This window comes from Pongo pygmaeus, chromosome 6 (genome assembly GCF_028885625.2).
Source record: "Pongo pygmaeus isolate AG05252 chromosome 6, NHGRI_mPonPyg2-v2.0_pri, whole genome shotgun sequence".
Classification (NCBI taxonomy): domain Eukaryota; kingdom Metazoa; phylum Chordata; class Mammalia; order Primates; family Hominidae; genus Pongo; species Pongo pygmaeus.
In genome coordinates, this window is record NC_072379.2 from 89,851,146 (window position 1) to 89,879,004 (window position 27,859).

General features: G+C 39.6%; 2 protein-coding genes across 28 annotated transcripts in view; one reads left to right on the forward strand and one right to left on the reverse strand.

Annotated features, from left to right (window-relative positions):
- The first annotated feature begins 547 nt into the window (after positions 1-547).
- On the forward strand, positions 548-15,447 carry SRI (sorcin). The gene is made up of 8 exons (XM_054493749.2): positions 548-691; positions 1,715-1,798; positions 3,467-3,536; positions 9,735-9,778; positions 10,536-10,683; positions 11,216-11,329; positions 12,111-12,169; positions 14,067-15,447. Exons 1-8 carry the CDS (start codon positions 641-643, stop codon positions 14,091-14,093), a joined length of 597 nt encoding a protein of 198 aa, XP_054349724.1. The 5' UTR covers positions 548-640; the 3' UTR covers positions 14,094-15,447.
- The window catches only part of ADAM22 (ADAM metallopeptidase domain 22), a 277,808-nt gene continuing 264,031 nt past the window's right edge, over positions 14,083-27,859 (reverse strand). For 26 of the 27 annotated variants that reach the window (XM_063667635.1, XM_054493744.2, XM_054493743.2 and 23 more), the window contains 2 exons: positions 27,526-27,649; positions 14,083-24,296 (listed from right to left, as the gene is read on the reverse strand). In XM_063667635.1, coding sequence (XP_063523705.1) covers positions 24,276-24,296; positions 27,526-27,649 — 145 coding nt within the window. In that variant the 3' untranslated portion in view covers positions 14,083-24,275. The remainder of the gene's footprint in view (positions 24,297-27,525; positions 27,650-27,859) is intronic. The other variant, XM_054493746.2, reaches the window with a different exon arrangement.

The window sequence follows — 27,859 nt, forward strand, 5'->3', positions numbered from 1 at the left end:
AGGCAAGGAATTGTCCCCTAGGAAGGAAATACGCCGTTGTCGTTCAATGAACTTTGCAACCAACAGCAAGCCAAACTCTCCCTTGCACACAGTTCGTCAAGTTAATTCTTATTTTCCAAGGGCGCTTTCGTATTTCCATCTTTCAACGACTCCTTCACCCACTGGTACCTAAGGCTTGCCCTAACGCATCCAGCCCCTGCCTCGCGATGGTGCGCTCCACTTATAATAGCTCCGTCCTGTCCAATAAAGTTGTTTAAAATAAGAAATATGCCAGATAATAGCCAAGTCCGAAGGAAAAAAAAAAAAAAGGAATTCCTGGGGTGGTGTATTAGTGTTGGAATGTGCCATTAGTCTTGGAGGGAGGAAAGTCCCTGGTGTGAATTGCCTCGCAGGTCGTAGGCCACCACTGGACCTTCAATCGTGCACTGCATTAGCACCGTAATGGCAAAGATACGAAGAAGCGCGCAGGCAGGGCAGCCACGGCCGCGCGCACAGGCAAGAGCTGGAGACGGCTGCGGAGCGCGTCCCCCACGCCCGCGTGGTGCGCTCTGGGGCGGCCCCCTCGCGGGAGGGCGGGACGGGGCAGGCGGCGGAGAGGCCTGGCGCACAGGGCGAGGGCGGCGGCGGCGCAGTGTGCAGCATGGCGTACCCGGGGCATCCTGGCGCCGGCGGCGGGTACTACCCAGGCGGGGTAAGTGCTGACTGCGCGGGATCGCGGCCCAGGAGGCTCCGGGGCGCTAAGAGGCCACCTTGGAGATGCTGCGGCCAGCGGGGTGAGGCGCTGCTGGGCGGCTGCCCGGGCTTCTTCCGCCGTCGGCTTCTCCCTGCGCTCGCGGCCTCGCCCTAGGCCCCTGCGGTTCGGTCTCTCCCCTCGTTTCCCCCGTCCCTTCTCTTGGATGGCTCTGCGGGGCCAAGGTGAGGGTGGATTGGGACCCTAGAAGCCCACCCTGCGGCTTCTCGGATACGCGGCGTGAAATCGTGTTAATTGGGTGTTGGCTGACCCCCACCCCACCCCACCCCACCCCCGCCCTCTTGGTTGCCTCCCAAAGCAACAACAGTCATTTTATTCTAGAATGATATACCTTCCTCCCTTTAAAAAAAAAAAAAAAAAAAAAAAATTGAGTGAGAAGGGGGACGGAAAAAAAGGGAAAACCTGCTGAAGTAAAAGACCTGTAGGAAGGCAGTCTCGCCGGGCGTCTGGGATGCGCGTTGTCTTGGGAACTGTTTCCGAGACAGGCAATGTTCCCTCGCCACCCACGAGATACAGCCCGGCCAGACACCTTACTTTTCGCTAGGCTACACCCGTCTCAGAATGTTACCAACTCCAGCCTTCCATCGTTTATAAAACGCTCTTAAAATACCATAAATGCTGTAACAACAAAAGGAGAATTCGAAGCCCTGCCATTCATTGGCTTACCTAGTTTGCACTCACCTCAGTAACCTTCAGGTTAATAGGGATTTTAAAAGTTGCTTTACATATGTAGACATCACTTTCACAGCAACTCTTTATGGTCTAAGTCGCCAGTTTTCAAATTACGGGGTGTGAATGGAAGAGAGGGGTGGAGTGTTGGCAGAGTGTGCCCAGTGGTGGGGAGGTGAGCCTTGTGAAGGGCGGGCAGGCGGGCAGTTGTCTGGCCTTGCACAAAAGCCCTCAGTGGTGAAAGAAGAAAACTTGACTCGGCAGGATGACGTGTATGTGTTTCCTGTTTCACAGTATGGAGGGGCTCCCGGAGGGCCTGCGTTTCCCGGACAAACTCAGGATCCGCTGTATGGTTACTTTGCTGCTGTAGCTGGACAGGTTAGCTTTTCCCTTTAATATTAAAGAGCCGTTATTGTCTGCATTTGTGGTAGCTTTTGATATAGTGACACAGAAAAGCGAACTTCCTGTGGTACTGAGTCCCTTTGCTTCTGCAAAAGAAAAAAAAAGTTCTTTGTTTCTTATTTTAGTTTTTTATTTCTGAATGTTCAGAATAAATTGGGACAAAATGTTACTCGTATTTATGTGAGTTCAGTTCGAAAGCGAACTTGTGGTTGAATTAAAGGGTCCAGGATGGTTTCAAGCGAAGAAATTCAAGATCTGGTAAATATAAACCCTTGTTTGTACAACTTAAAGACATATATTAGTAATTACATAGCTCGATTCTAATAGGCACTTTCTTTGGGTTGAACTTGATTGCTAATCATTCACCCCCTTAGGAAATATGGTAAAAACCCACCAGCTTCTAAATAAGGAAGTTACTGTTCCCTTCTTAGTATCAGGAAGTTAATCTTGTGAACAATGTAGTTTCTCTTTGACGCAGATGCTGTTACTAGGTCAGCCCCTCCATGTCCTTATTAGGTGTTGTGGTCTGTTGACCCAGAGAAGCAATTAAGGTCAGCTCCCCAACACCTTTCACTTGTCTGCATTCTGAGTGGTATGACAGGTGCTATCTCACATTGACAGGTGCTATCTTACATTGAGAGAGGACACTTACCTAGCTCATGAGGTCACTGTGTGCAGTAATATACTGTTGGTATAACCCAGACATGTCCAGAGGGGATGTTTGTTCTTATGAATTCAACCTAGTCTTGTTTTGACCAAAAGCTAGAAATAGCAAAATCTTAATGTGAAAACTGTAGAATATTATAGGATAAAAAACCTAAGACCACTTTTAAGGTAGTACTCTAAGAAATACAGCTTAAGAAATTGAATGGAAAATACAGTCTAAAACTGGAAGACCTTCCCCTTAAGTATCTACTTAATCTGTTAATGATCCGTATCTTTGAAACCACAAGACATGGCAAACCTCAAGACTAGCATTCTTAGATTGCCGGTGCCTCTAGCATGTAAGTGACCCCACCTGCTTAGCTTTCAGCAGCCCTGACCTGTATTCAGCATACCCATTGTCTTTCAAATTGCTGATCTTGCTCCTCATTTATAACTTATAATACCCAGTGACGTGAAGATTTAGGTATTTTATTTTAAAGTCCCGAAAAATCACATATATCTAGTTCTTTCCCAGTTCAGCCACTGAATGGGCACTGAGAACCTAATGTGAATCTTCCAGATGTATTTGTGCTCTGAAAAAAAATGATTCACTATATCATAAGAAAAAGTGACCAAGGAGGCCTCTTTCTGTTTGAACCAAGCCTTCTATTTACTGATGTCTGGTTTGTACCTTGCTCTCTCCACCCCCCTCAAAAAAAAAAAAATATTTTAAAATGTTTAGCTGTAGCAGTTTGCTAGCTCAGATTGAGAGAAGAGTAGTTGCCAAGACAGACTCTTTCTTTCATCATTAAATTACTTTTGGAAGTGGGTTAAGGAAAAGAATGCCCACTTTTGGAAGGCATTCCTTTTAATAAAAAGTCATGCATGATGGCATGATGATACTGATTTTCTTTGTTGTTATTGCTTCATTGAATGCTGAAGGTAAACAACTTGAAAGAACAAATCACTATTATGATTCCTCTAATTTTTTCTCAAAAGGATGGGCAGATAGATGCTGATGAATTGCAGAGATGTCTGACACAGTCTGGCATTGCTGGAGGATACAAACGTAAGTTGACAGTCCCAAAGTTTGTCTAAATGTACTCTTGCGTTTCCTATCTTAGCTGTTACTTGTGATTACAGCCTTCAAGAAAACTGAGCTTGTCTGATCTAGCAAAGTTTAGAATTCTAAAAGCTAAAATATAGTACTATTTCAAAATGTTGATTTGAAAACAGTTTTTAAATCACTCCAGGCTGGGCACAGTGGCTCATACCTGTAATCCCAGTACTTCAGAGGCCCAGGCGGGAGGATTGCTTGAAGCCAAGAGTTTTTGGCTGCAATAATCTATGATTGTACCACTGCACTCCAGCCTGAGCAACAGAGCAAGACCTTGTCTTTAAAATAATAATAATAAATTATTCCATCCTACCTGCCAATTTAGTGGATTTCTCAGATTTGGTTTTGTGTACCTAGAACCAGTGAGACAGTTTGGGTGGCCTCCTTCACAGAGGACAAGGTAGGGTGCTGAAATGGAATCTGCCAGGTCAGGTGTCATTAACTGACATTAGGAACTGACATTTACTGTTATTTGCCAAGAGCCTACTCTGCTGTGACCTGGTGGCACTTAGGGCTTTGAGTTGCTGCCCTGCACCCCTGGTCCCTGAGTGGCCTATCCTGCGCTCCTGGTCTCTGAGCTTTGGGCATGCTCCTGCTAACATAAGTGGTTGCCATGACATTCCTCAGGTCTTTCCTCTTCCACTTCATAGAATGTATTCAGGCTAAGTGGGAAGTGCCCTTTCTACTTACTGGACCTGCTGCTCCATAATTCAGCCCTTACCCTACCCCTGCCTTTTGAGCACTCTGCCATGAGCTGAGAGTAGTGAAATATTGCAAAGATGCTCCATCCCTGGCAGGGCACAGTGGCTCACACCTGTAATCCCAGCACTTTAGGAGGCTGAGGTGGGAAGATTGCTTGAGCCCAGGAGTTCAAGACTAGCCTGGGCAACATAGTGAAACCTTGTCTCTGCAAAAAATTTAAAAATTAGCCAGACATGGTGGCATGCACCTGTGGTCCCCGCTACTCAGGAGGCTGAGGTGGGAGGATTATACGAGCCCAGGAGGCGGAGGTTGCAGTGAGCCAAGACTGTGCCACTGCACTCCAGCCTGGGTGACAGCCTGTCTCAAAAAATCCAAAAAATTGCTGCATCCCAACTGGGGCTTCTCGTCATCCAACACATATGAAGTGGTTCCTCTTGAAATTAGATCTTGAACATGATAGATTTCCAGGGTTGAGAATAACGTCTTAGTTCAAATACATTACCTGCCAACTTCTTTGCCAGTTGTTAATTGAGACAAAACATCAAATTGAAGACCCAGTTTCATGGTTAGCTGTGGATTAAAATGTTCAAACTAGAATTCACAGCTGTGAATTTATAGTGGCCGTTTTTAAAAAACTATTTGACATGGCGTGTATTAGATGGCTGTCTTTGAACTCTTTGCATTTTTTTTCATCATCCTTTGTTTTATGTGACTTTAGTATCCTATTACTCTTTCCTAATTGGAGGAATTAATACAAACGAAGAAGCTTTCAAGTTCCTGTTATTTAATCTAGTCCTAAACAAAATAAGCACTTTTTGGATTAGGGGATGTTTTTCTTTACTGTGTGGGCAGTACATTTAAATTGTTAATTGTTACGCAGTTGAGCTGGTAAACAAGGTAGGTCTGCCTATTAGCAGGGTTTATCAACGTGCAGTGAGATCGCAGCATGGCCTGTTGTTCGACATCCTTTCAGTAGATGAGGTGTGGCAGATTTGAGAATCTGACACAAACAAAATGGGTTGTATATTCTTAGAGAGCAGTCCTTTTAAAATTTCATTGAGAAAGCCACATTTAGTGATGGCCTTAGATCAGTGCATTAAAGAGAAAGCATTTCCTGAGTCATGGGGCCTATGTGATTGAATCCATTTACCTACTGTCTGGTGGCTGTACTGAACCACAGAACCATCCTGCCTATGAGGTGTCAGTGTTTGTAATACAGGTATTAGATGGCCATTAGTCTTTTAAACCCAACTTCCAAACCAAAAAGCACAGATCCGAATTGGATGGGCAGGTGGGATACTCCAGCTCAGAGCCTATGGGCCCTTCTTAACCAGTTTAAAAGGAAGCAGTCATACCTAGAGGTGGAGTTGGTGAGAGAAGTTGTGTTCCAGTCAGTAAGATTGTAATTCAGCTTCTCTTTTTTCCCTGAATTTAGTTGTTCGTCTGTGGTAAGGTTGAGAGAAACAGCTGGAGGTAGGGCTTTCCTTCTAGGTCCATTATATTGTATGTTTCTGTGAGAAGAAAAGATGTTTGAGGCATTCTAGTAGAATGAACAGAAGAGAAGAAAAAGAGTAAAGGTAAATTACAGCAGAGATTCCTTGGAAATTATTAAAATTAACATAATTTAAATAATTTCAAAATGTTGAATTAATAATTTTAATTATAATTTATAGTTATAATTATATGTAGTTACATTTACGTAACTAATATGTAATACTTACAATTTTAATTAATTTTAAATAATTATTTAAAATAGAATTAACACTAATAAAAGCTATATTATTAACAAAATTGAGAAAGAGTTTTCCTTACCAAAACTTATTGGACATCAGCGTTCTAGTTCATTGGAACTGTCTAGAATGGTGTATTTTTTGTTCATTCACTTTTGTTCACTGCCATCTCACTGCCCTTTCAGATCCTTCTCAAAAAAGATGACTAGATTTCTGATCTTCCTGATCTGTCCCTCTCCTCCTCAGTCTTTACTAACAGCTTAGAAGGAATTCAAGGTCCTCTGTAATGCACCCTCCCCTGACCAAACATATTTTCTCCCACTCCTTTTGTACTCTTTGAAAGTCATATTGAGCTATTCACTTACGCTTTGCCTGTGCTAGGCCTTCTACTTCTCTCTTTGCTTATGCTGGTCCTTAGCTGTCACCAAATGCCCCCATCATTCTTGTCATTCAAGGCTTGGCTTAAATTCTATGTCTTCTCTAAAGTCTTTCTTGATTCTCTTACTGGGAAGGAGCCTCTCACTTCTCAATCCCTTCTGGTACTTTCTGGCCCCTCCATTATAATTCAGCACTCTACCATGATTAGGGTTGTATGTGTATGTGACTTATCTTTTCTTTAGACTGTCAGCTAGGACAGTATGCAGTTTCACAATTGTATCTCCAAAGTTCCTGTTACCCTGAGCCCTGAACATAAGTACTTAACAGTGGCTGTTGAGTTAATGAATATGGAAAATTTTCTATGTCAGAAAAATTATAGCCCTGTAGCCTCATTGGCATTTTGATTTAAGATTATACATTGATTTTTGAGCATTAGTAAAGATCAGAAAATTTCATTCAAAAAACATTCCTTCTTAGACGATCTAAGAGGGTTGTACATATAAAGTGCAGGGCTCTACAGCTTCCTGCGTGGGGGTGAGAATTTGGTGCCATCCATCCATACCAGTGCATTTTTAGTGAATACTTCCTATGAGCTAGGTGCTGGCTCTGTAGCCACAATCAATACCTGGGTGTTGGGAAAAGCACTGGGATAAGTAAAGAGAAAGGCTGTGGAATCACATAGAATGGGCACATAACCCAGACAGGAGTCAGGAAAGTTTTCCTTGCAGAATTGATACCTAAGCTGAGCAGAAATGAGGCCGACCATGAAGTGAGTGGGATGGGGAAGTTGTGTCCTAGGTTGTTAGAACAGCATGTGCAGAAGACCCAGAAATAGCATGGTTCAGTCAAGAAACTGAGAAATTCTCCATGAAGATAGTGTACGGGGTTGAACGAGAGTAAGAGATGAGCCTGACTGGCAAAATAAGTGTGTTACGTTATGTGCCAGTTAAGGTGCTTGGACTTTATCCTGAGAGCAGTAGATCACTGATACTGGGTTTTGCATAGGAGAGCACATACTACCCCTGACTGTAGGGTAAAGGCTAATAAATTGGGGGACATGGAAGTAAAACAAGAGTCAGGGATGCCCATTAGGGAGCTGCTGGAGTCATACAGGTGAGAGAAATGCTAACTAAGGAGACAGTGGGGCTGGAAATGGACTCCACAGTTGTTTAGAAGGTGATTGATTATTGGTGGAGAGGGAATTGAGGAGGCTCCCAGGTTTCTGGCTTGTGTTACTGCTGAGTGGATGGGGGTGCCATTCATGAACAGAGACAGAGAAGCTGTCCGCCTCATAGCCCCTTCAATACCTTCATGTGAGCCCAACACAGTTGGCTCTGCCCTGTGGTTGTCAGGCCGTCCAGAGCAGTTCTTAAACTTGAGCAGCATTGGCATCACCTGGAAAGCTTACAAAAACCAGATTGCTGGGTCATGCCCTAGAGTTTCTCATTCAGAGGTCTGGAGTGAGTCCTGAGAATTTCACCTCTAACAGGTTTCCATGTGATGCTGGTTCAGGTTGAACCAGCTTCTTTAACATGAATATATATCACCTGCACATTTGCTAAAATTCAGCCTCTGATTTTATTGCTGTAGGGTAAGGGCTGAGATTCTGCAGTTCTTTAAGCTCCTGGGTGATGCTAATATGGCTGGTCCAGGAATCACTTTGAGTAGAATGGTGGTCTCAACCTTGGCTGCTCACTAGAATCATCTGAAAAGCTTTTTAAAAATACAAATACCTGGGTCCCACACTCAGAGTTCCTGATTTAATTGTTCTGTGGTGCAGCCCAGGTATCAGAATCTTTTAAAGCTTTGATTCTGATAAGCACCAGTGTGGAGAACTACAGCTGCAGATTAGAGGGACTTCATACCTCCACACAACTTAAAAGTCAGAATGAAGAATCTACCAGCTCTTTCCCAAACTGTAAAAAGTGCTTCCTCCGCCTCTCACCTCAAAGAATATTATCTGTGGATCAAATGGAGATTGAAGGACCAAAATAGAAATAGTCACTAGTCTTTTATTTCCAATAAAGCATATGCCAAACACAGGAATCTATTAAATGTGTAAAACCTATAGTTTGCACCGTTGGGAGACATTACAGTAGTGAGCACAGTTGTGTTTTAATTTCAGTTTGGTTTGAGAAAAAATATGAAGCTAGAAAAAGCTGTTAAAAATGTTAGTTCTGTGGGTTAACAAGCTTGCAGAATTTATACCAGCTTTTCCCATGTGACCCTTGTCACTTCTGCCATTTAGCGTTATAGCTTCTTTGTACCTATACAATTTCTTCAGTCATTGATTCCCACTAATTCAATGTAAGAGGTTGTTTTTAATTTTCTAATGCTTAGATTACCAGTAACCACACCCATTGCATATGCTCTGGTTTGGTTACATAAGTGAGGTACCAAAATGCCCTCATAATACTCGTAAACTGTAGGTAAATTAAAAAGGCTTCTGAATAGTGGCCACCACTGAATTGGTCATGGGGTCTTATCTAGAGTACTCTTATTTAACACATAATTCTAACAACCATATTTATCTGGTTTCATATATAAGCTAAGAGGTCATAGACTATTTGAGGTAGGAGGTTACTGCTCAGTACCTGACATTGAAGGGAAAATAGAAAAACAAGTAATCAGACACAAAATTAGCAAAACCAGCAATTTATAGTCATTTATGAGTAGGAACAAAGCAACCCTGACTTCCCACCCACCATGTTGGATATAATACATTATGGTTCGTTATGGTGACTTGAACTCATTATATTACAGTTTCAAAGCAAGAAAGTATGAACAGTACTATGTAATACTTTTTTTTTTGAGAAGGAGTCTTGCCCTGTCACCCAGGCTGGAGTGGAGTGGCATGATCTCAGCTCACTGTAACCGCCTCCTCCCAGGTGCAAGCAATTCTCCTGCCTCAACCTCCTGAGTAGCTGAGATTACAGGTGTGTGCCACCAGGCCTGGCTAATTTTTGTATTTTTAGTAGAGACGAGTTTTTGCCATGTTGGCCAGGCTGGTCTCAAACTCCTGACCTCAGGTGATCCGCCTGTCTCGGCACCCCCCAAAGTGCTGGGATTACAGGCGTGAGCCACCATACCCGGCCTATGTAATACTTTTTAAAAGGAATTCTGTCAAAGTTATTTAAATCAAATTTGGGTTCCTAGCGAAAAATCCTCTTTATGGAGAAAGGCTACTTTGAAGTTCCATATGATTAGTCACATGTAAATTGAGTAGCATATAAAAATAAAAGTGTATAATAATTATATTTCTAATTAATTTGAATGTATCCAGTGTAATGTGAATTTCTGGATTTGTGTTAATATGTATGTACTTTTCTTGATTTAACAGCTTTTAACCTGGAGACTTGCCGGCTTATGGTTTCAATGCTGGATGTATCCTTTACCTTGATTGTTGTCTAGAATAATTTTTTCTAAAATTCTAAAGGAATTCATCTTAGAATTAATATCTAGTAAACACAAAGTAATAAATGATCACTAAAAAGCTTTCTGAAATAATTATCTTCTATTATAGGGTGGAATTTGGTGTGAATAAAGGAAGAAAAGAAATTTAGTAACAGAATGTTGTTCAGGAATTCAAGGAAACATCAGAGTATTATAGAACAAGTACAGAGTCCAGAGTGTCAGGACAGCTTTTTTTTTCTTTAACATTGATTCCTCTGCAAGTGATGGGATTTTTCACATCCCAGTTGTTGGACTGAATTTAGGTAGTGCTGACTATCCAGTGCATTCCATCCCACCTCATTTGTCTGGGGGGACTAAACAAGGGAATATTGGTACCAGAGATGATGCTAGGACAGAAGGGCAAACAGCATAGCCTGAAGCACCCACAAAGTACAGCCTAGTTCCAGTAACAAGACCGCTTTTTATAAGTGGTTCACAATGGCAACGCTATTTCCTTATAATCAAGTCATGTAAGTTATCTTTTCCCCACAGTAAAAATAGGCACTTGAGCTTTTTCTCCATGGCCCCTTTTTATTCTATTTTTAAATCATTAATTTTACATGATACCAAGAATAATCTACAATAACTTTTTTAGCCATTGAATATTGAATTCCCCTTATCCTTGATCTTTCATTTAATCCTTAGAAAATATCGCAAAATACAGCTGTAATCCTTGATTACAGTTCAGAGAGATATGTCTGGCACAATGGGTTTCAATGAATTTAAAGAACTCTGGGCTGTACTGAATGGCTGGAGACAACACTTTATCAGTTTTGACACTGACAGGAGTGGAACAGTAGATCCACAAGAATTGCAGAAGGCCCTGACAACAATGGGTAGGTATGGCTTACTAGAACTCTCCGTTCATTGGTAGAAGTAAGTTGATTTTTATTTTTAAAACTAGGCCGGGTGCAGTGGCTCACACCTGTAATCCCAGCACTTTGGGAGGCCAAGGAGGGTGGATTGCCTGAGCTCAGGAGTTCGAGACCAGCCTGGGCAACACAGTAAAACCCTGACTCTACTAAAATACAAAAACATTAGCTGGGCGTGGCGGCATGCACCTGCAATCCCAGCTACTCGGGAGGCTGAGACAGGAGAATCACTTGAACACAGGAGGCAGAGGTTGCAGTGAGCCGAGATCACACCACTGCACTCCAGCCTGGGCGACAGAGTGAGACTCCCTCTCATAAATAAATAAATAAATAAATAATTGCTACCTGAAGGCACTTTCAGTTTTCTTCGAAATTGTGTGTGTTCATAATTAATATGAGTTTGCAGTCTTAAAATATAAAATAGTGCTTGATTATTTTATTTTTTAATGAGCTTTTGCAATCCTTTAACCTTTTTACTGGATGGTTTTTCTTTTAGGATTTAGGTTGAGTCCCCAGGCTGTGAATTCAATTGCAAAACGATACAGCACCAATGGAAAGATCACCTTCGATGACTACATCGCCTGCTGCGTCAAACTGAGGGCTCTTACAGGTGAGTTCTATAAGGTCATGTTATCACCACAAGCCAAGACACAGTTTTTATTACATTTCATCTCTCAGTGCTTCTCAACTTTTATTCTTCCCAAATTTTTTTCTTGCTTTAGTAGTTTTTCTCAGATTACTATTAAGCATATCTGGCAAAATAATTTTTTGTTTTTTTTTTCCAGAATTTATTTTAGATTAGTAAGTAATCTGCCATTAAAATAAACAATTAAATTTTACTAAAATGTTCTAAAACACAATCAGCTAACTTGTGCATTTTTGATCAGATAATAATGAATTTTTCCCCAGAATGTGAAATATTTGGAAAGAGTGAAATTAAAATAAAATCCTTTTCTATAGGGCAGAGCTGAAATGGTAGAGAAACTGATTACAGCCCATTTGTTACACTGGGGACTCTTTCTCTGTTTCTTAAGCAGTATCTTTGTTATTAAGAAGCTAGAAATTCTGTGCTTTTATCACAATTAAGTAATGGCCATGGAAATTGCACAGCTTTTACTGACTTTGGGTAAGGTATTTTCTCTAGATCTAAAAAAAAAAAAAAAAAAAAAAAAAACCCACAGCTGGCCAACTTCTGCCTGTTACTTTGTTGCATATTAAATCTTTTGCTGTTCATATAGTTGGCTTCTTTGCTTTGGTCTTTTGTTTATGTTAATTGGTTGCACAATTTAAATGTTACTGCAATGTGAATTCAATGCCAAAATAACTAACTTTTATGATTTTAGAAAAACCATTTAAAGAAAAACCATAAATTTTACTGTGTTGTTTTACAGACAGCTTTCGAAGACGGGATACTGCTCAGCAAGGTGTTGTGAATTTCCCATATGATGATGTAAGTCTTAGAAATTAAGAGATATAGTAGATGAAAAAGATGTACACCAGATGGGTATCCCTTTGAAATTAGCTGTTAAGAATATCTTAAGGATGCGAGAGACATAAGGGATTCAAAAGTTAGAAAGAGTTATCATCCAGAACTTATTAATTTCATGTATTAGTCTTAACTATAGTTAGACCATAGTTTGATTTGCATTCAGAGACCTGGGTTCAAGACCCAGCTTGTTGTATTTATTAGCTGGGTCACTTAAGCAGGTTTCTTAATTGCTGTGACACTATATAAATAAAGAAGATATAGTAGTAATGCCTTTTGCACTGAGCCATTGTAAGATTTCTATTAGAAATGCCCTTGAAAAACACTATGCAGATATACTATCTGCTTTTGTCTTCTGTAAACAAATCATGTCAGTCATTGAGAATAGACTCGCTCTGTTGCCCAGGTTGGAGTGCAGTGGCGCAATCTCGGCTCACTGCAACCTCCATGTCTCGGGTTCTAGCGATTCTTCTGCCTCAGCCTCCTGAGTAGCTGGGACTATAGGCATGTACCACCACACCTGGTTAAGTTTTTTTGTATTTTTAGTAGAGACAGGGTTTCACTGTGTTAGCCAGGATGGTCTCGATCTCCTGTCCTTGTGATCTGTCCGCTTAGGCCTCCCAAAGTGCTGGGATTACAGGTGTGAGCCACTGCTCCCTGCCAAATCACAATTTAAAACAAGTTATTTACTAAACAGCCACACTAAACAAGGGTAGGGTAAGGCCATGTAACCAGTGTGAACATAACCTAGTGCCATCTTTATGGCATTAGCTGGATGTATATAACAAAGCTAGGGAGATTGGTTACTTGTTTCTTCAGTTTTTGCTTAGCCATTGATTTAAAAACAAAAAACAAAACAAAACAAAATTTGTAGAATTCAAATGACTAATCACTGAATATTCCATTCTCCATTACAAAATATAAGATGCATGTATTTTTGGTTTAGCAGCTGCTGCAGTTATAAGTACACTTTTAAAAGCTTAGTGTGTGTGTGAATATGCTTATTTTACCTGCTTAAGGGTGTGTTCTCTTTAACATGCGTTAACTTCTTAGTTGACAGTCCCCTTGCTGTTTCTAAAGATCAGGAGGCTGCCTGGGGAATGGAAAGAAAGACCATGGGCTTTGACTTCAGATGGGGCTACTTAAAAGATTTCTAAACATCCTGATCCTTATTTTCCTTTTCTCTAAAATAGGGATAATCACCTTGACCTTGCAATAGAGCTGCAAGGGTTAGCAGTGTACAATACCTTAGTAGTGTAGGGAACACTGATAGGGCAGAATCTATTGCTTTATGTTTAGTGGGGAAGCCAACATTTCACAGCAAATACTGGTATTTCTAATCTCAGGTATCTGAAGGGTTAGCTGTTCTGTTTCTGTGCATACATACACTTGCATGCTACAATTTATTTTAATAAAGCAGATTTTAAGGGAATAAACTGTTTAAGGTGTTCCATTAGAGTAATGGGGTAATACTGTGTGGTTTGGAAATCCCCACGTGATACAACAGTATAAACTCCAGTTTTTTTGTTGTTGTAAGTGTCTTTGACCATGGCCATTTCTAGTCTTAGATATTATTTGGAATTTAAATAATTATTCAAATAATTATTTAAATTATTTATCCATTGAAGTTATATCTGCTTTCTCTAAGAAGTTTTGATGTGAGAAACCTTATGGATTTTATATTAGACTGCTTCCCTAAAAAAAGGAAACTTTTCCATCTATCATTTACTCATATCTTAGAAAGTTGTAGGGGTTGTTTTACCCATGTTCAAATTAGAAAACCAAATGTAAGCTGCCAGAAATAGGCTGTGCTGTATAAGTGCTTTGAGGTCTGTCATATAATGCTGAATTTTTCTTTCAGTTCATTCAGTGTGTCATGAGTGTTTAAATCAAGAGGAAGCTGCATGAATGTAATCGACATTCCAACTGGAGCTCTCCTTTGCTTGTCCTCTTTGCCTTCGGTAATATGTGTAAACTTACATCACGACTTTCTCTCTACAGCTGTTGTAAAGTTTATTACTTTATGTACAACTGAAGTTTTGTTTTAGTTTTGATAATAAATTCTTTGGAACTTTAATAAGATCTAGTCTGTTACACCATTTAGAACTTTCCTGAGCCATTATCAGTCATGCCTTATTTTCTTGCTAAAACTCTATGTAAGTTTAAGTCACATTATTTATTTTTCATTGTGAGACACTAAAAACTGTTAATCAGACTACAGCTGTTATCTTTCCTCTCCTACAAAGAATACTTCACACATAAAAACTTAGGTAAATGACATAGACCCACTTGGGTGAAATAAAACAACAAAAAAGGTGATCCAGTAATCCATGTCAGGGTTCACCTTAGTAGAAGTTTAGCACAGGCCTTTCAAAACCTATTGAATAATTTGATTGGCAAATACTATCTGTCAACCAGTCCCTTTTTGTCATCTATTTAAACCTTTGTTAACTCTCCTTAAAAATCTTGTACGTTATAAGCTTAACTATATAAAAAGAACATTGACAGAAAAAGACTAAGGGAATATATGAAAATATTAACAATGTTTATTTTTGATTAATGGAATTCTAGATGACTTTAATTTTCTTTATATATTTCAGTATTTTTCAGATTTTCTATATGCTTTCCTTTTAAAATCAGATTTTAGTTTTTAAAATACTGATAGATCCATTTTGATATACCATGTATTAACACTTTAAAAAATATACATGGCAGAGTATTGGAAAGTATGTACCAAAACATTGATCTGGCTACCACTGGGAGTCAGGATCATGAGTTCATCTTCTCCCTTCTTACTGCTTTTCCAAACATTCTCCAGTAAGCAGGTACTACATTTATAATGGAAGGAATTTTTTAAAAAATTTTAAGCTGTACACTTTCAAGTAAGATCTGAATTCTAATGCTGGCTTGTGCCTCTTACTATGTGGTTTGGTCATTATAGATAATGCCAAGTTTCAGTTTCCCCATCTTTGAAAAGGAGATAATATGTTATCTCTTGGTAGTAGTTCTGAATATGTAAAGTGTGTTGATACAAGAAGCACTAACAATGTTTCTGTTTCTTAAATTTAAAACTGGCCTGGTTTGCCTTTTTTATCAAAGAGCTTAACAGATAAAAAATGAAATTAGTCTATTTTCTACTTGCCAGCAGAGTATCTGTCTTATTTTAGGATGCAGTGTGAGACTTACCATTCAACTGAACAACTAGTTGTCAACTAATGAAAATAAAACATTTTCTCTATGCATCTTTAGCCTCATTTCACTATTAATTTTTTAAAATATTGTCAAAATATATATTATTCAAACCTAACATATAACTATGGCAAGTTAGTTAGCCCAGGTTACATATCAGAATGTGAAGCAGCCTGCTATATATTACACAGTGACTATAGATTGCATCTCCATATATTGTCTGTGAGGCCACAAAGCTCTGCTTGGTCTGGGCTGTCTAGAAAAGGGCCAAAAAGGGGCTCAGAGGATTAGGAGGCAGGGAGCTCACCTTCAGTGTCCTAGCACCTGCTGTTTGGTTTCAACTCACCAGGGTCCTCTGAGGAAATCATAGTTTAAGGAAATGGTAATTTCCTGGTTGAGGATAAGCAGTAGAGAAGAAGGCCCTTGCTGAAGGTTATGGGCCATATTTGAACAAGTCCCAAGGTGTGCTGCATCAATTGTGGTTCTGAATTGGCTTTGGGGTGAATACAGAACCATCCCTCTGACATTATATTAGTTTGTTCTCACACTGCTATAAAGACACTACCCAAGACTGGGTAATTTATGAAGGAAAGAGGTTTGACTCACAGTTCCACATGGCTGGGGAGGCCTCAGGAAACTTCTTACAATTATGGCGGGAGGGGAAGCAGGCACCTTCTTCACAAGGCAGCAGGAGAGAGAAATGCAAGCAGGGAAGTGCCAGATGCTTATAAAGCCATCAGATCTCATGAGAACTCACTATCACAAGAACATCATGGGGGAAACCGCCCCCATGATCCAATCACTTCCTTCCCTCGATGTAAGGCTTACAGGTCCCTCCCTGGACACATGGGGATTACAATTCGAGATGAGATTTGGGTGGGGACACAGAGCCAAGCCATATCAGACATCATTCAGTTGATTCCGTTTTAATTATTGATACCTCAAAACGAATCTCTTTATCTCCTCCCCTTCTGCTTTCACCCATTCGTTCCAAAAGCATGAAGCATAGTTTTCAGTATGTCCCTGCAGTTAGAAAGTTTCCTTCCCCTTGACAAATTTGATGTATTCATCTGCTTTAATTACAGCCAGTCTTCATTACAAGTGAAATCTCCTGTTGCCTTATTTCTATTTTATGTTGGGTTGTGTTTAATTCATTGTATACTTCTAGTGTAGCCTCACCCACTACTTTAAAATTATTTCCTGGTCTGTTTACTTTTTCTTAATCTAGTTGGAGCATGGTAAAGCCGTGAGCTCAAGCTTGAATACTTCAACAATTTGGAGAATTAAGCGCCTCAAATCACCCTCATTTAGGATTTAATTTTATTTTGGAGATGTGTGCTTTACTCATGTGTTTCAAGAGATCCATGATTTATGAAGTACTGTTAACACATTTCGTGCACTTCCATGGGAATGTGGCTGCCAGAGATCTGGTGCTTCCTGGGGATAGTTGGCGTAGATTTGCACCACAGCAGTCATATTAAATTAAAGCTCTTGCTTCTACTGAGCCAAATTGGAGTTTAGACTCTCCTTCAGCATGATGTTCCAGGTGATACCATCAAGTCCGTGAGATGGCATATGAGCTAAAACTTCTGCCACCTGTGAACTAGACTTTGCTTTGGCTCAGCCGAGTTACTGTTTCAGTGTTCATCTAAATAACTTATTATAAATACAAGAAATGGAGCTATGTGTAATCACCATAAACTTTTAAAATCTCATAATAAATGTACAAACCCTTCATCAGTGACTTCCTTCTCTTTTTCTCACATTAAAACTACCTTGACTACTCATAACTTATTTCCTATGCAGCCTATGAGCGGATGGCAAGGACCCCGCAAATGCCAGAATAATGACGGGTAGGTAAAATGCCTGCCTGGAAGATGAAAAGGCCAGGGTGGAAGTTTTTAGGTAATGAACTCATGAGCCCATTCTAGGCTCAGTGCTTTAGAATGCAGCACAGGTGAGCTTATTAACTAAGCACCACTGCCTGGTCTACAGGACAGGATATAGGAAATTGATCCTCATTAGGGTGAGAGAGGAAGTGCTTACGAGGAGAGGCAAATAGATAAATAAGTAAACTACCTCTGCCATCCAGATGAGGAAACTGCAACAAATTGCACACTCAGGCTTTGCTTAAAGGGTTTGTATTCCTCATCATATTAGTGACCCCTTCTGGGACACCAGTGAACAGAAAAGAAACAATTCCTTGACTGTACCCCTAACAAAGCTTCTGAAAGAGAAACTAGGTGGGAGAAAAAAAAAGAAGAGAGTCGTGCATCAAAATAACATAAATCTTTTATTGAAAGTCACTTTACTAATGTTACAATGGGAGTAACATAGAAAACCATGGTATCTTATTAGCTTCGGAAGTGAATACTAATAAAACTGTGCCAGAAATTTGAACCTTAAGTTACAGTGACCTTTAAAAACATCAAGATTTTGTTTACCTACAATGTAAGAACAATTTTATAACTTGAACAGCCATAAAACAAATCACACTTGCTCAGGAAAGCAGTTGCCATATACATTTCCATTGGTGTTTGCCATAACCCCAGTAATTATTAAAATAGCTTAACGAACCTGAAGTGCAGAGTAGCAGAGAAATGTTAAAATAATGCGAATCTAAGTATATACACATGATTACCTGATTACCAAAAGTGAAACCATGCTGCTATTAACACCTCCCCATGGGGTGGCTTCCACTATCTATAGATGGACATCACCTGTCAAAGGTGATAACCGTGGAAAACACTAGTGCCGACCTACTGCTGGCTAACATGTAAGCTACTATGTTTAGGTAAAACACCCCGTTTCTGAAAGAAGTTGTCTTTTGGGGGTGCTAGTTTGGAGGGGCAAGTCTTCCAGCAGGTTAAAAAAGGAGTACATGCTTATCTATCCTGAATAAACCTTTTTTTTAAGCACTTTTGCAGTTAGTGTAAAAAAAAAAAAAAGTTTTCCATACAAAACAAAGGTGTTGAGTCATTTTTGCCCTTTAAAAAGACTGGTTGTAGAATCAGTTTGATTTTGTGCTGGATTAGAAAAGAAAAGTGGGGTTTCTAGTCAGGCAGTGATACACATATATAATTTAGCAGGAACTTTTGTATTATTACTAAGTATTCATATCAGCATTTTCTGTATTGTGTTACTTGTTCAACTTAGCACCGCTATATTTAAAGATTGGGGCTATTTGCATTATTTTAGAGCTTAACCATCCAACACAAATCACAGCCTGAAAATTCATAAAATAAGAGGCTAAGCCCTACGGTGAATGCAGATCAGCATATTATATATATATAACATATTTTTTACAAGAAAGGAAAATACCTTTTCTTCATAAACTCTTTGAAACTTTATTGATGATTCTGTATGTGCATTATTTTAAGAATTCGTCTCATTGTATGCCTTTTTGTAAAACAAAACCAAAAACACACATATTGCCTAGTTTTGATTTCAAGGATACGTAGGAACATGGAATGATGATTACTTGATGAAAAGCCTGCCAGCCTTGAAGCTTCCCCATATGATACAGGTTCTATGAACAGTGCAACAGGGATGCATCAGGCAGGAGTGACTGGCCTATCATGGACTGGACCACAAAGTATTCACAGAGTCAACACGCAGTCAGTCTGCCAAGCACAGAAGTCTGTCTTAGCATCCAGCACCTCTCTTCCCACCACACCTCTCACGACAATGTGTGCTCTCCTGCATATCTGGCTTCAGGAATCTTCCTGTGGATATCCATTCTGTGTCTATGCCAGGACTAAATGCCCCATGGTTTCCCAAAGTTCTCTGCTTCTTATCTCCTCCCCATCCTGAAATTCACGCTCTTAGGACTCATCTCCCAGTGACTTCCTAAGTTGCATAAGCTGCTAATGTGCTGGTGGGCGAAGATAAAGATGCCTGCCACCTCTACTCCCTAGGGCATCCTAGGGTTCTCCCAAGGGACGGCTTAGCCAAAGGAACTGACTTCCACAATAGAGAAAGTTCCTAGTCAGGAGAAAAGAGCTGCACAGCTACTGAAGGGGGAGCTACTTGGGAAGCAGGATGGTTCCGGAAGCATCCCTCAAAATCTCACCATGAGGATGCTTACTGTTTGTCAGACTAGGGATATAAAGGACAAAAGTACTAATTAGGTTTTTGGTTTTGAATATTTTGTTTTTTTCTGCTTACAAACAACCAGAAGATGCTCCATTTGTGGGACTAACAAAGCAATGAATAAAATGTCAGTAGAAACACTCCTGTTTTCTAAAGTCCTGCTGCATCTTTCCTCTGCATCTGCAGATGTGGGAGAAAAGCTCCTCTTGGAATTAAAAGCACCTCCCCCACAAAGCATATGCTATGAGCGTGTGCCAACGATTCCCAGCAGGTGTACTTTTAACAGCAGGGCTACTCACACACAGCTGGGATGGGCTGCTGCCGCTCAGCCAATTTTCACAAGAGCAGACTGGGCCCCTCATTATATTATACTATCAATGGGAAACTGTTCATCAAAGTCCTTAGTTCTTCCATGCCAGGAGAAAAGTTGCTGCATCCAAAACCAGAGTAGTCTTATCCATTCAAAAACATCTCAGGAGGAAAAAAACCAAAACATTTAAGCCCCAAATTAAGCCCTATTCCACAGAAGTGTTTACTTCTTATACATCTTAAACTGTAGAGCAAGAATGAGAAATTTGTCTTGACTCCATACATTTAACGGAGTGGAAAGGTATTTAGGTGGCAGTTTTAGAAAAAAAAGAAACATAAAAGTGAAAGGAAAAATATAATTAGGTGCATAAAAAGTAGATATGATGCTGCAAATGGGAGTCAAGAGTGTTTCATGGAAAATTCATGCCAACTTACCAACTGGTAGGGTGATATTTACAATATGCTGCCCATGTGGGCATCCAGTGGCAGCAGCCAGATGTGTCCTATCAGACTGTGCAGGCAGCTGTCTTGTCCCTCCTCACTCCTGCCAGTTCCTAACTTGGCTCTCCCCTTCCATATACTCTACCAGCTACTCAATATCCTGCCAATAAATTCTCTTTCCTTTAAGTAAAATAAAGTAAAATAGTCTTTTCTTTAGATAAGAATTTATTATCGTGTTAAATAATAACATAAGAAAATATTTAAAGTACTATATATATGGTTAGAACTACACGACAACAGGAAATGAATGGATAAAATGAATAAATGAACAAATCTTATTTTAAAACACTGAAAAAAGTGAATAAAAATACCATATATCTTCTGGTCCAAAGGTAACTGTAAAATATAGAGAATAAAATCCCAAAAAAGGTAACAGGTAAAGTAGCCACAAGAGATCTGGGACAATAGACAGGATTAAATTATGTAGATATGCAAGGGACTCAACAGAAAAGAAATGTAAGCCTGTTATGAAATTCAAACATAAATAGTCCTTCTCTGAAAGTGCAGAGAATATCTAATTTTGTCTTTCTGACAACTTCTTTAGAAACCCTATTAATGTTACTTTCAGAAATTGTATGCCAGACTGACCTTATATACAAACACAATTTTAAAATTATTTTTAAAGTAACAGGGAAAAGAGAGAGAAACTATGGTATCACTTAATAAAGCACCAATATCAAAGTGAAAAATAAGTTGGCATTTTAAGCCCACATTTGCTTTATTCATCAACATTTTTTAAAGGAACAACTCTAATGATAGGTTATTCCTAATCGAAGCTCCGGGTTTCTTGTTAAAAATACAGCAACCACAGCAAATTGAAAGCCCTCACCATGTTGCACTGTCCGATGTATTCCTTTCCACAGATTGCATGTGCCCTGGGGATCATTTCCAGCCTGCAGCATTCAGAGGACCATGCCACTTCCCATCTAAATAAAGAGTGACTGGATGCAGAGGACAGTTCATGTGGCCAGTCCACTCCATAAGGACTCCCTGCTATCCCATGCCTTCCTGTTGACACTTACTGGAGAGACTTAAATGTTCCTTTAAATCAGGGTTTACTCCACTGCAACGACTATGGATAAATGGAACTTCTCAGGCAGTAGGGTGCCAATCTGTAGTCTTATCAATGCATAAAACTAGAAAGAGGGGAAAAAGGCATACAATGGAACATAAAGGCCAAATAACTGCTCTCTTCTGCTTAGCAATGATTTTGTAGTGGATTGGGAAATATAAATATTAGTTGCATGATATAAACTGTTATATGGCCTGAAAGTTTCTCTCCAAAATAGATATTTAAAGAGAAATAATGCTGTGCTTGTATATTTAATGCTACCTACCTCGGTGGATGAAAAGTCATAAATATTTAGATGTAATGCCTCTAGAACCCCAACCATGAGTATACATATAGATACTTCTTGAAACTCTCCCTTGAGACTATAAATTTGTCAATGAATCCCACAAACGGCTCTAAGAATGTTTAAACATGGGAGATAAGAGTAGATTCCAAGAATAGAATATTAAAGTTACTGTATACCTAAAATCATAATCTCTACAAATAAAACAGAAAAATTTTTATTCAGTTCCACAGGAAGGTTATTACCAAGGAGGGTAATTACAAACTATATACCTCTAGAGCAACCATGTCTCCCAAAAGGCACATGATCATGATTTTCATTTGAAATAATAATTTCATGTAAAAATAACTGAGGTGAGGGAAGACACACACATGGACAAATGATAGACAGAGATCTGTTAACTTCTCAGCTAGCCATTTGTGGATTCTTTCAAATTAGGGTTTATATACCTGTAACTAGGAAGCATATTTACATGAGGCACCTTATATTCAAATCTATAAACTCTTTTATAGTCAAAATAAACCTTATAGCATTAGCCTTTTATACACTCAGTACCAGGAAACATTCAGTGCACGTTACAGTGATCTTGGTAAAAAGTCACTTTATTTGCTACATCTTTCAATCTGTCTGCCCTTCTATTCTTGGCTTGAGCTATGTGGCAACACTGCCCAACACTCACCAAACCTTGGCCTGATGGATCGCTTTATGGTCATATCAACAATCACATCCCTTCCTGTCATGAAAAATGCTGTTTTACATTATGTAATTTTGGAAATGTTTGCTTTCCAAACATTTCAAAGACTTTCAAAAGAGAGGTCCATTACAGAAGACATAAACACACAGTATAAAATGCTGCCTTCTAACTTGGCCCTTCAGTTTGGGCATGATATGTAATCAAATTGATTACATATGAAGATGATATGGATTTTGTCCATGGATACTATGGGAGAGGATCAAATTTAGAGAGTATATCTGAAAACCTGTCTGCAGATTCCATTCCTCTTAAGAACACAGAGAAAATGAGGAAATCAGAAGTATACTTCAGAGCAGACCATATGATTGAGCCCATCAATCTCCAGCCTCACTAGGGTAGCTAGCTTTCTTTTGGAATGACAGATCTGCCATTATAACAGCTATTAAACTTTGGTTTTAAAGAAGGGTCTTTTAAAATAGAATCTTATTTTCCTATGGATTAAAAAATATATGTTTCAAAGCATCACATTCTTTCCCCCGCCAGCTGTTAGTGTAGCTTCGCAGTTGCTGCATCTCTGTGGTTTAGATCTAACTTAACTCTTTATGAATTATTGAAGCTGCCCAACTCAAACAGTAGAATCTTCCGTCATCTTGCTTCAGAGTCAGTGCAGAATGACTTGTTGGGATTCACACCCCAGTAATGACAAATATTCTTAATCAACAGTGTCAAAGTTGTTTTAGTTAAAACAAGTCATTCATTTCACAGATAAGGGTGACTAAAAAATTTTGCCAAGGAACAAAACTTCAGGCAACAAAGGGTTAGAGTATTGGCAAGCCAGAAGCTACCAGCTCACTGGCAGTACGTCGTCTCATGTGTCTTTGGTGCACTTGCTTAATCTCAGCAGCACACACTGCTGAGGGGCTGGCTCACTGGGATGAGATGGGATGGATGGATGGGATGGATGATTTCCAGGGAGCAGCCCATCAGCAGCAGAGTGGGCTCCTGCATCAGCAAACTGTGGAGGCCAGAAGTTTTGCTGGGCATTTTGTTCTCTCACTCAATTACTTACTCAATAAAACTGCCTCCAGACTGTGCACAGGTTAAAGGGATATCACATGTTTTGGACAAATACCAATTATGGAGAGACACATTTACAGCACTGACCACTATATTTACATTACCTGCTTATAGTCTTTGAAGATCACTGGATGGATGACGATGATGTGATTGTGACTGAATTTTTAGGCATTTGGCAAAATACACTTGTGTGTAACAGCTGCATTTTTTAAAATTTTAAAAATGTTACATATATACAATTGTCCTTGTATGCTAATATAAATATGAAAAGTAAAAAAACAAAACAAAAATAAAAATACATGTTAAAAGTTAGCCTATGGGATATTGGCCTCTCAAAGCTTTAAAGTCCTGCAGAAAAATCCTATATGCCTTAGCCCTGCATGCTCATTTCTATTATGGGATGTTGTTTCCTTAAATATGGAAAACAATAAACAGAAGCTTCATGCATATAGCATTACTGTTTACAGTGAGGATGTGCTTCAGAACGTCAAGTTCTGAATCCACTATTGTCCCTTAGGAAACTTGCTACATTTGGGTCATGTGAGTTAACTTTATGAATATTTCTACATATTATCTGTCATGCGGATTATCCATTAACATACCAGTACCTTTATTGTTCCATGTTATAGTGTAACATTTCAGTAGTTCTTTTCATGGTTCAATTAAATCCTAAGCCAATGACAAAAAGAAAATGGTAACCAGATGTGAAACTCCGCTTCCTCTCCTCTGTAGCATCTCAGAGGGTCTTCGTATTGTCTGAAGAGCAGATAGATTTGCAGTGATTCCATGAGCCTGGGTTTCTATAAAAGTTGAAGTAAACAGTTTTCGATGTATCACATGTAAACAGTTGATCTTAAATGGATGTCTCCCATAGCTGCACAACAGAAAAGAGCAAAATTGCACATTGTGAAAGCAGGAAGCAGATGTATTCTGAATAGGAGATGAAAAAGATTCAGTGATTCCATCCATATGTATGTGATTGTGGATGCACACTCTTGCAAAGTCTAAAAAGTGGATAGCATAAACACTCCAACTTTTAGCTCTGTTTCCTCAAAACCTGTGTCTCAACCTTTTTAACAACAGCCATCTTTTGATACAAAAACCATCACCTCCTCATTTAATGTTACTAAACATTTTGAATAGAGTCAATATTGTGTCTCAAATGAAATAAAAGAATTTAAAATATTATTTTTTAAGCTACACATGCCCTTCCTTTCCCCAGGATTCTGAGACAGCCAGCTAAAGCAGTGGTTCTCAACCTCAGCTGCACATTACATTAATCTGGGGAGGTTTCTACAATTCCACTTCCCAGGCAGCACACCAGACCAACTAAATCAAAATCTCTCTGGGTGGGACTCAGGCGTAAGAATATTTTAAAAGCTTGGCAGATGATTCCCTTGTGCAGCCACGACAGAAAACCACTGATACCAGGGAAGTGTGATTCCATCAATTCCACCATCACCCACTTGAAAATCACTGCCATACACTCCAATTCTATCACTACCTCCTTAAAAAATGGTTCTCTCAGCCGGGCGCGGTGGCTCACGTCGGTAATCCCAGCACTTTGGGAGGCCGAGAGGGGCAGATCACGAGGTCAGGAGATCGAGACCATCCTGGCTAACATGGTGAAACCCCGTCTCTACTAAAAATACAAAAAAAATTTGTCGGGCGTGGTGGCGGCACCTGTAGTCCCAGCTACTCGGGAGGCTGAGCCAGGAGAATGGTGTGAACCCGGGAGGCGGAGCTTGCAGCGAGCCGAGATGGCGCCATTGCACTATAGCCTGGGCGACTGAACGAGAGTCCATCTCAAAAAAATTAAATAAAATAAATAAAAGGTTCTCTCTCACAAGCTGAGGTACCACAGTGGAAGGATACATTCAGGGCAGGATGTCCCTTCATTCATTCTGTCCCTCTTACCCTCTCCTTGCTTTTGCCCTGAGGTCTTTATATTGGCCCTGTTCCGGTTCAAATTTCTGCAATGTTCAGCAATCACCTTAATGGACTAATAACAAGTGTGGCATGATCAGATATGAATGCAACTCAGTTCACCAGAAAAGGAAGACCAATTTAAAAAGAAGATCAAGCTGATGAAATATGTTTCCAGGCAATATAATTTAGATATAATTATTATAAACATAAACAAAGCCTATGAACAGAGTGACTTAGGTTGTATCCAATTCCATCAAAATTCCATTTTTACTGGACATTTGGTACATGTCGCTGTATATATAATGAGTTTCTGGGAAAGAAAAAGGAGAAAAAGCCAAGTGAGTAAGTAGATGTTTCTATATAGGTTCCCTTAATATGTTCTCCCAAATCTTCATGGAAATCTTGTTCTGAATGCCCACGTCTGCCTATTCCACAGGACTGTGGTAAAGCCACCATGCTATCTACCTTAGGTCGCTTTATATGCCCTTTTTATTGAAAAGACACCAACCCCTTGTAAACCACAGGAATATCTGAACTGTGAGGATCTTCGTGAATGGGTGACACTGGTGGTGGAGAGGAGTTAAATGAGGCTTGTGTTGGGTCTGGAGCAAAGACAATCTGAATTGATGCTCAGATAATGGTCTGGAGGGCTAAAGGGTTTAGACTCTGGCCTCGGAGAGCTGAAGTTTCCTCAATATTGTTTTATAAAGATTAAAAATAATATGTGACAGGAGAAAGAAGGGAGGGACAAATGAATAACATTGGGAAAAACCTGAATGTCATGATTACCCCAGTGAGAAAAAATGAGCAATTGCCAAACATCACTTTCAGCACTAGGCATGCCTTGGCCCACATCTATGTGGTGGTAACAGAGGGGCTGCTGATAGGAAGATCTGCTTGTTCCACTCTCCACAGCCCACAGAGACAGCCCAGAGACAGGGGCTGTGTATTTGGTAGGATTCTGCCACATGCTTATGTGGCTGTTCCACAGTGCATAGAACAAATCAGACTTTTCAGGTAACAATCCCAGCAGCCAGAGCCTTTGTGGTCACTTGCTCAGCCCAGGGCCAGTCATTTTTTCTAGGGAGCTATCGTTTTTACGGCTCTTGTGTGGTAACATCTCCAATAAGCCAAACTCTGACATGACAACAGCTGAGGGGATGTCCCTAACTTGATGGAACAAAACAGGGATGCAGACAATTTAGCAGAAAGAAAGTGGGGTGCTACACTTCGACAGTTCTTTGAGGAGGGCAGGAATGACATCAGTCTCAGATTTCATTATCACACATGACATCATGAACAACTAGGTATCTATCAAGAAGTCTTTTGTTAATTCAGAAAGCTGAGTATTGGGAATCTGAATTGTCTTGTTATCTTTTACCATTTCTCATATTAACATATAATGGTAATTTTTTATGATTAACGAAACACTGCTGGTAGTTTTTAAAGACTTTTGGATTGTAGTGATCTACACAGCTTTTAATTATTTGTGCCTTCTTACTGACTCTGAGTTAAATTAAAATTTGAATGAACCACGTTTACCTTGAACCACATAATTTAGGTTTGGGATCAAAGAGATTCCGAAACATCTCTGAAGACCAAAAAGTCTAACCAGCAGCTAAAGCTGCCGAGGCTTATAAGCTTTATTTTATTTTTTTGCAACATTATTTCTAAGAAGATCGACATTACAGTGTAAATGACCACAACAGAACCTGGACATCAATAAAGGTAATTATTCTTTGGTTACATCTTTCACTTAAATCTCTGAGGACCAGTCTGCCTCTCTAAACTCCACTGTATCTCGAATTTCACATACTGATATGTTTCAGGAACGTTGTGAGACAGCGGCAGTGTGATTAAAATGTAAAAGGTGATACAGCAAAATACACTGTTTTGTTTACTCTAGGTTTTAATATATTAGCTACAATAATAAAATATATAAATATATAGCAATTAATTACACAAAATGTACCTAGACTATATCAATGCAGATTAAACTATTTGCAAATATAAATCTGAAGCCAAAAGTCTCAAGAATCTCCTTATTTTCAAGTTTGATTTTTTCATTTTCTTAGGAACAAGAGAGGAAAAATGGTTCTCTCTTTTAAAATATAAACTCATAGATAAATGATAATGACTGAGCATGTAAGCACATGGAAGAGGTTTCCACATACCCTGGCACTTTGTCGGTTCACTTTCTTGTCCTCATCAGGAAGTGGAGGCATCGGGTAAGGGTATTTTCTGCTGGAGGCAATAGACCCAGTTGATGAAGAAGGAGACTTGGCAGGAGATAAAGTCCTGAGATGTTGAGAACATGAAATAAGTATCATGTGATTGCCTAACATTTTTCAAATATCTGAAAAGTGGGTTCAGAACAAACCCTCTGACTTCTAACTTTCATATGGCACTACTGCCAAGATTTAACTACTGGGAAGATATTCTGTCATTCTCAACAGCGAAATGCTGCAATTTTATCTTCCTAATTTCATGACTGCAATGGATTATTTA